This window comes from Mauremys mutica, chromosome 12, assembly GCF_020497125.1.
Source record: "Mauremys mutica isolate MM-2020 ecotype Southern chromosome 12, ASM2049712v1, whole genome shotgun sequence".
Taxonomy (NCBI): Eukaryota; Metazoa; Chordata; order Testudines; family Geoemydidae; genus Mauremys; species Mauremys mutica.
In genome coordinates this window covers 4,277,906-4,286,849 of record NC_059083.1, presented here as the reverse complement: position 1 = coordinate 4,286,849, position 8,944 = coordinate 4,277,906, and the positions used below count along the sequence as shown (strand labels likewise).

Genomic DNA, 8,944 nt, shown 5'->3' with positions numbered 1-8,944 from the left:
CTTGGAAAATATATCTTGTGAATGTGTGACACACCTTGCTAAGAGGAACGTTCTAGCAGAAAGAAAGGGGTGAGTTTCTTCAGGCGTCTGACATTTTCCCAGTGCAAATGTGTTTGGTTTGAAAACACTGTAGGTCCAGACTCGGTGTAGGAGGAGAGATTGAAACAGAGAAGAGGAGGTGAAAGAAGGCCAGAAAATAAGGCTGTTCACTCTGTCAAGCTACATGAGAAAGGGATGTTGGGTGGAATTTAAAGCACTCCCAGTGCAGAAGTTCAGAAAACAGATTTTCCATCAATATTTTAACACTTGTTTTTCTCCTGAATTGGAACAAAAAGGTGAGAAATTGGAAATTTGGGTGGAAAGTAAAATTCTAGCAGGTTAGACCCCATTTGCGCCATCCCACTCCCATCGCTGCCTGGATCACACTGGGGGCAGCTCCCCTCTCTCAGAGTGATCGGCTCAGGCTCTCTGCAGACACAGGCATGGGTCCCACCCGCCCCTGGTTAGAGATTTCTTTGCACCTGTGAGAGCTAGAAGCATTTTTGGCAGTGCAAGCTGAGCGCCTGGAGATCGACTCCAGCTCACGGGACGGAAACCGTGGTCAGTTATTTATGCATCGCACATGCCCCCGACTCCGACACTTCTGTAGCTGATAGTAACTCACCCCCTCCCACAGCCTCACCTGCCGCCACCTTTGCAAAAGCTGCAGCCGTGCAAGATGCTGAATTTCCTGTTTCTCACCACGACGCTCGGGGTGAACATGAAGACAGAGCCCTGAGCAACTCGGCACATTTCAGCCCACCAGAGAAACTGCAGAAAGTACCAGTAACAAATGGATCACCCCATGGGGCTAAGTGCTGCACAGACTCCTCCCCCCGAGAAAGATCGGGGCCCCTGTCATGCCAGGCTCTGCCCAGACCTGAACTGAAGGATGGCAAAGGGTCTGGACTCCTGGGTTCTCTCCCAGCTCTGGGAGGGGAGTGGGGACTAGTGGGTTAGAGTCAGGGGGGCCTGGGAGTCGTTTTCTGCAAGAGCTCCCTTAACCAGAACCTACGATAGAACCCAGGAGTCCTGACTCCCAGCCCTCCCCCCAGCTCCACCTCTCCTCACTCTCTCCCCACAGCTGCAGACAGATTCACAAGCACCCCTTGTCAAATTTAACACCCAAAGCAGGTCGTGAAACAACCAGGGTCAGTGGACAAAACAACACCCCACGAAAGCAAGGAACCACAGCCCCTCAACACAACCGCCCCGTCTGCCCCTCCACTCTCAGACCCCTTCCCGGGAGCCCACCTACTGCCCGACACCTTCACTCTGAGTCGCTAGGCGCCATCCCTTCCCCGCCCACCCCTGTCCACAACCAGGCTGTCATCTGAGGCCTAGGGCTGCCAATCTGCCACCATTGTCCTGGAGTCTCCAGCAATTCGGGGTTAATCTCTAATTAAGGGTTATGTCATGGGACGGAACCTCCAGGAATACGTCCAACCAAAACTGGCCACCCGAGCTGGGGGTGATTGGCGCGGCGGTGGGTGGGAGCGATGGCACGTTGGCATGTCTCAGCCAGCGGAGATCAGGTCAGCCAAGAAAATATGACTTCCCCGAGGTAAAGGGAGATGGGAGTCGACCCCAGGGGGAGTGACTGAAATGCAGCTGCTGACGGGGAAGATTTTACCCACCCGCAGCCACACGTACAATTTGGTGGAGTCGCTTCAGACAGATAATGACTTCAAATTACCCCAAATCCCCATCACAACTACCTGCAACCTGACAGCTCCTCCGGATATCGTTAGCCAGCGGTGTGGTGTAGCTATCGGCCAACCATTCAAGGTCGTGGCGCTAAGGACAGGTCTGGTTAGAAATGTCTCGTGACAGAGCTGATGAAAAAGACGTGGAAAATTGACAGGGCCGGATTGCCGACCCAGCGTGGGAATTCACTCCCATCGGCCCCCCTGGTGTGAGAGCAGAGCAGGGATTGGTGGCCCAGTGTAGGACGCAGCCCTGGCCGGGGAGCTGCTCCTGGGGACCACCACCAAGCCAGGATGCTCCAGGAGATGCCAGCTGCTGCTGTGCTGACCCTGCGCCAGGGCAGCCAGGCAAGGCATCAGACCAGGTGCCCCAGCTCTAAACACGCCAACTGCCCCAGTCTAAGTAAGGGGAATCCTCCTTAGTCATATGCAGTACAGGGGCTAGGAGACACAGATAAATGCGGCTGATTCTAGGGGAAGTGGGATGCGTGCACACACACACATACACACACACACACACCAGCCTGTCCCTCACACAGTTAATAGCACATGCTCAAACACACACACACTCATCCGGCCCTTGTCCCCCACCTCTCGCTGCAGCCATCTCAGAGGCACTGACCACAAAACTTTCCACCGCCCCCTGGGGCTGACGCTTCCGGATGATGCTGAGGCTGAGCTGAGCTGGCCCCACGGAGCTGCCCAGAGAGCGGGGACCATGGAGCAGCTGCCAGCCCTGAGCACCGTCCTCTGCATTGTCCTCCTCATCCCCACCGGGGGAGCAGGTACTAATTTCACATGTTCATCCAGCCACCTACCCCATCTCTAGATCCATCTCTGTCCATCTGTCCCCACCCCTAGATCCATCTCTGTCTGTCCACCTGCCCCACCCCTAGATCCCTCTCTCTCTGTCCTTCTCTCCACCTGCCCCACCTCTTGATCCATCTCTGTCTGTCCACCTTGTAGCCCAGAGGGCTAACCTGCTGGCCTGCTTTATTATGTTCTGCATTTATTTATTGGTTTGCTTGGTGTATTTGCCTTGTACGTTTGCATTGGGTTACTTTGTTATGTTTGGCTGTAATGGGACCTGCAGGCCTGTATCCTGTATGTTTAGCTTCAGCAAGTGAGCATCAGTGTGGTTAAGTGGACTTAGTGACCTTGGGCTCAGATAGCTGGCCTCACCGATACCCTTTTAGATTTTGGGGAACTAAACATGTTTATCTAAGAAACTCGGGACTTCACGGTGACCACACGGGACACGGCAGGAATGTGGAAGTAACGACCAGAAACCAGATTGCGAAAGAAATAACGTGTGAGAATGAGCCAATTGGCATTGACATGTGTGAATGCCCTAGCCTATAGAATAAGTGCACCCCAATATTATGCGGGTGAGGACGTTAGATTTGGGCACAGAAGGTTGGGTACTAGCAAGAATATTCAAGATATTGCTGAGCTCCTGTAGGAGGGCAACCCACCGTGTGCAGGCAGCTCCATCTTCTTCGGCTTTTGAGTTTCTCCACTGTCTATTGTCAACTTCGCTTCTCGGCTTCCGACGCCTCAGCTCTATTGTTCACCCTCAGTCTAGAGCATCATCGGACCCACTTGGCAGGCCAGGGGCAAGGCTGGTCCGTTGTCTCTTACCACCAGGTGCCCATGTGAGGGAGCTAATCTAGGAAGTTTTGGTAAAGGCTGAGGTGACAGGTACCCCCAGAGCTGAGTTATTCCCTTGTGCAGCTTTGGTAACTTTTTCACTTATTTTAATAAGTTTCTATGGCTGCATTTTCTCTTCAGCCTGCGTGTCCTTGTCATCCACCACGAAGGTCCTTACAAGATATTGAACTCACGGCATTTAATTCTGGGTGGCCTGATTCTGGGACAAGAACCTCCTCATCTTCTGGTCAGATCAATTGGCGAGTCTGCAATAATATACCATCCTCTAAAATCAGGCAACAATCTACCTCATCTCTATAGATGCTTCTCTATCTGTCCATCCACCCTCCACCCCTAGATCCACCCCCAACTGTCCTTCTGTCTATCTACCCCATTCCTACATCCATCTCCATCCATCCTCCACTTGTAGATTCATCTCTATCTGTCCATCCAGCCATTCATCCCTCCCCCTAGATCCTTCTTACCTATCTATCTATGTACGCATCCACCCCACTCCTAAATTAATATCTATCCATCCATAGCCCATCTCTAGGGCATCTGTATCTAGCTAGCTATCATCCAGCCAAGATCCTGTCTATCTATAGATAGAGAACTAGGATAGCTATGGATCTGGGGTGGAGGATCGGTGCATGTATGGATAGATACGGATATGTCATTTCAGGTTAACCAGACGTATTCTGTTTCCATAAAACTGAAGCATTTCATTTCAATTTTGACTCTTTTAATAATATAACATCAAATAAGTTCGGAAATTGAACAATCAAACCATTCCCTTTCGACCCGCTCAAAACGTTTTTTCATGCCACCCACCCCATAGCTAAATAAGTTCTCGTCATTTCAGTGAAACGGCATTTTCCAAGGGACAAACGTTCCACCGGGAAACACTTCCACCCGCTGCAGCTTGGAGCACAAATTGTATAAAGTCGAGGCCTGTGCTTCCGGTGTACTTAAAACTGTTAAACTGACAACCTGCCACTTTAATTTATAAGTAGGTCTCCTGGGCCTGCCTGCAGCCTAGGGGTCTCCATGTGATCAGAGTCAGTCCTCAGAGACCCAGCCTAAACTAATGTGGGGGTGAGTCATTCCTCTCTGCCTTAGGAAGCAGTCTCTTTTCTCTCTCTCAGTTTTGGGGGGTTTGTATGTTAGGATTCTGAATTCTAGGAAATAAAGTAGTGTGACTCGCAATCCTCCTGCAAGAACATAAGAATGGCCATACTGGTCCATCTAGCCCAGTCCATCTAGCTCAGTATCCCGTCCATCTAGCCCAGTATCCTGTCTCTGACAGTGGCCAGTGCCAGAAGCCTCAGAAAGAATGAACAGAACAGGGCAATTATCAAGTGATCCATCCCTGTCGCCCAGTCCCAGCTCCTGGCAGTCAGCGGTTCAGAGACACCCAGAGCATGGGGTTGCATCCCTGACCATCTTGGCCATTGATGGACCTATCCTCCAGGGACTTATCTAATTCCTTTTTGAGCTCAGTGATACTTTTGGCCTTCACAACATCCCCTGGCAGTGAGTTCCACAGGTTGACTGTGTGTTGTGTGAAGAAGTACTTCTTCTTCCTTGTTTTAAACCTGCTGCCTGTTAGTTTCGTCGGGTGACGCCTGGTTCTTGTGTTATGTGAAGTGGTAATTAATACTTCCATAGTCATTTTCTCCACACCATTCTTTATAGACGTCTATCCTATTCCCCCCCACACACACACACTCGTCTCTTTTTTTAGCTGATCAGTCCCAATGTTTTTAATCTCCCCTCATACGGAAGCCGTTCCATACCCCTAATCATTTTTGTTGCCTTTTTCTGTACCTTTTCCAGTTCTAATGTATCTTTTTTTGAGATGGGGTGACCAGAACTGCCCGCACTACTCAAGGTGTGGGCGCACCCTGGATTCATTTAGTGGCATTATGATATTATCTGTTCCTTTTCTAATGGTTCCTACCATCCTGTTTGATTTTTGTCTGCCGCTGCACATTGAGCGGATGTTTCCGAAGAACTATCCATGATCTCTTTGAGATGTAACAGCTAAATTAGACCCCATCATTTTATATGTGTAGTTGGGATTATGTTTCCCAGAGGGCCTGACTTTGCATTTATCACCTTTGACTTTCATCTGCCATTTCGTCACCCAGTCTAGTGAGATCCCTTTGCAACTCTGCACAATCTGCCTTGGACTTAACTGTCCTGAGGGATTTTACATCTAACGTCTCTGTGAGCATCTGCCATGCGCATAGCAGTGCTGATGTGGGGTCTCTGCTGGAGGTGGACGTGAAAGCCCTGTGCAGTGTGGGATCGACAGTGTTGGGAGCAATAGGAAGGTGGGCCGGACGCACAATTCTTTCCCCTTAGCTTCTTATCTCCGGCTGCTAAGGGTTCGGGTGGCTGGGGCGTGGCTCGGTATCACTCGTAGTTTTCCTTTGCTGCTATAATGTTTATTGCTCTGGTTCTTGAAGGTCTCACAGTCCTTCAGAGCCCTGCTGCCCTCCGAGTGTCCCCCGGCGAGACTGTGACACTTAACTGCTCCTTCGAGAACAGACAGGGCAGCGTGGCCAAAGCGACCTGGACCAGAGCGCCCGGAGTCGTGCTGGATTCTGCCCATCCCTTCTACAGCAGGCGGCTCCGTATGTCCCACCTGGATCTGCTCCAGAAAGGGGAGGCCACGCTGACCCTGTCGGAGCTGGAGCTGCGGGACTCTGGTCTCTACCAGTGTCAGATCAGCATCCACCGGGGAGAGAGCGGGACGGGAGCAGGCACCGAGCTGCAGGTGATGGGGAGAAACCAGAGTGACACAGGTGAGGTGGGGAATGGGGGCACGGGGCTTCCCCCGCTCCGGCCCCAGGGCAGGGGACTGGCTGGCTCCAGGGGCTGAGAATCCCCTAACGCTCCTCTCCATCGCCCAGATAAAGTACCAGCCCCCTCAGGGAGCTGCGCCCGGGAGCTCCTGTACCAGGTCACCATCGCCCTGGGGCTCCTTCTCATCCTTGGCCTGGCGGCCACCCTCCTCCTGAAGAGACACCGAGGTACCAAACCGGAGCCTTCCCCCCGCTCACCTCCTGGGCCCCACGGGCCAGGGCCTGTGCTACTGAACACCCCCGAGCGGCCCTCTGTCCGCTGTGGTCCATGCTGGGCTGTCTGTCCATATATCCACCCCCCCCCATCATCCTTCCTTCTCCCTCCTTCTTCCCCCATCCCTACATCTCTGCAGCTTCCCTCTTCACCCCAGACTCTCTCTCACTCCTCCGTTTTAACGTTCCTTCCTTCTCCCTTCTTCCGCAGCACCGCCCCACTCGCAGCCCCGCCAGCGGCAGCCAAAGGTGAGACAATGCAGGCTGGGCCCTGTTCCAGCCAGTGCTTGGGTCTGGTCTCCGGGTGCCAATAAGGACTGGTACAATGCAGTGTGGGGAGAGAACCCAGGAGTCCTGGCTCTGAGCCCCCTCTGCTGTGAACACTAGACCCCACTCCCATCCTAGAGCTGGGAGAGAGCCCAGGACTCCTGGCTCCAAGCCCCCCCTGCTCTACCCCGCTAGACCCCACTCCCTTCCCAGAGCTGGGGAGAGAACCCAGGAGTCCTGGCTCCCAGCCCCCCTGCTCTACCCCGCTAGACCCTACTCCCTTCCCAGAGCTGGGGAGAGAACCCAGGAGTCCTGGCTCACAGCCTCCCAGACTCCAATCTGGGGTAACACTGTGGGATTTGCTCCCTGGGAGCTGCTTAAATTGGCCAGAATTAAGAGGCCAGATGTGGGGTGACGGCTCCTCACTGTGTGTCTGTCCAACACAGGGCCAGGGCAGCCAGGCGGCCGCGGAGAGAGAGAACCTGCACTACGCAGAGATCACAGTCCAGACCACAGCACGCAGGGACCACACGTCCAACCACTCCCAGCGGCGCTGAGTCCCTCCTCACACAGAACTACCTGAGTCCCTCACACCCAGAGCCACGCAGCCACGAGGGAATTTCCCACAGGAGGAGACCATCACAGGGTTTGCGGGACAGCAGAAGAAAATGATGGGCGTGAAGGTCCCTGTGAACCCCAACAAAACCCAACTAGCCCTCTGTACGGCAGGGAATAATCTACTAGGGCATGGTCCTACCCTCAGGAAATGCCTTCTCTGGGGCCTCCTGAAGTATAACTATATCACCCCCCTGTGCGTTATTTCCCTGGCCTCTCTGGAGTGATTGAAACGCCTCCCTATGGAGCATGACCAGGTGAGGGTAATTAATGCAGCATCTGGTCCCTCTTCCTAACTGAGCACGAAGAGCACCTCAGCATCGTGTGGGCGGTGGAATCGGTCTGAGTGACCAGGATGACAGTTTCAGCCGCCTGGAATTGCTCAAAGAAACATTTTTTGTTTGTTTGTTTAAAAATTAAATAATTTCTTTTTGTGAAAAATTGTCTATTTTCAGACTTTTTTGAAAAAAATGTGTTGGGTAAAAACGTTTTCTTTTCTCCATCACTTCCCTCTTCCCTTCAGTCCCCTAGTGATGTTCCAAAATCTTACAATGATTTTTTAAAATTTGCTTTTTAGAAAATCAATCCTTTTCCCCATGAAAAAAATGTTATTTTCCTAAAGAATTGATATTTTGTTTTAGAACATAATTTTTTTCCCCAATGAAAATATCATTTTATTCCTGAAAATTGTGACACTCCCCACCAACCACTAAAAAGAAAACAAAACAAAACATTTTTTTCATGAAAATTTAAATTTTTTTCTGAAAATCTTTTTTCCCTTGAAAATTGGAACTTTGTCCCCCATGCAAATGTTATTTTTTGTAAATGATGAGTGTGGGAAGAAGGGGAAAAGAGGAAAAAGAAGGAAATAAATAAAAATCACTGGGGAAAATCCACAACAGTGTAGAGACGTAATTGAAACACGGGTTAGAAATTGGTCTCTGATTTTTTTCTCTTTGGGTATTTATCATTTTTGTAGGAATTTTGTCGCTCTCCCACTTTTCTCCTATCCTTACCTATCTCCTCCCCATCGTACCTGACCTGGGGAAGGGGATTCACTCCCTTTCTGATACCAGCCCCAAACACAGCCCGGAACCTTTCAACGCGGCTCCTGTTTCCCACCCGGACCCCATGAGGAACTATGACACCTATGGGCAAGTCGTTCCTTTATATTAGTGGGGTTGATGCCACTTCCGGTATGCTTCCGCCCTCACTGAGATCCACTTCCGCTGTCTCCCCCTCCCTTTGGAGCGTCAATCCCAGCTTCACTCGCCCCCGTTTAAATCCTGCGGGACCCAGCACACTTTGGAAACCCCCACCCCGTGTTTCCCTCCTGGACCATCGAGAGCGCCACACCCAACTGTGGGCAAGTTGTCTATGGCTATAGTCCTGACGCCATATCCGGTTCACTTCTGCCCTGCCTCGCCCCACTTGCTGTACAGTCTTCCATCCCCCCCCACCACACACACACACTTTCTCCCCTTGGAGCGATTTAACCCCCGCAGAACCAAACACATCCGGAACCTTCCCTTGCGGCCTCCTGTTTCCCACCCGGACCCTATAGGGCAATGCACCAAGACTGTG

General features: G+C 51.7%; 1 protein-coding gene across 1 annotated transcript; it reads left to right on the top strand.

Annotated features, from left to right (window-relative positions):
* Positions 1–1,069: 1,069 nt before the first annotated feature.
* LOC123345183 lies at positions 1,070–7,723 on the top strand. Its single transcript, XM_044981878.1, has 5 exons — positions 1,070–2,530; positions 5,867–6,205; positions 6,314–6,433; positions 6,690–6,727; positions 7,192–7,723. The coding sequence occupies exons 1-5, from the start codon at positions 2,230–2,232 to the stop codon at positions 7,300–7,302; spliced, it is 909 nt and encodes a 302-aa protein (XP_044837813.1). The 5' UTR covers positions 1,070–2,229; the 3' UTR covers positions 7,303–7,723.
* Positions 7,724–8,944: the final 1,221 nt, after the last annotated feature.

What these genes read in the sequence shown, in the direction of transcription:
- LOC123345183 (XM_044981878.1), top strand. Translation starts at nt 2,230, where the DNA reads ATGCGTGCACACACACACATACACACACACACACACCAGCCTGTCCCT. An exon ending in CATCCCCACCGGGGGAGCAG is followed by an intron (nt 2,531 to 5,866) that starts GTACTAATTTCA and finishes TGGTTCTTGAAG; the next exon opens with GTCTCACAGTCCTTCAGAGC. An exon ending in CCTCCTGAAGAGACACCGAG is followed by an intron (nt 6,434 to 6,689) that starts GTACCAAACCGG and finishes CTTCTTCCGCAG; the next exon opens with CACCGCCCCACTCGCAGCCC.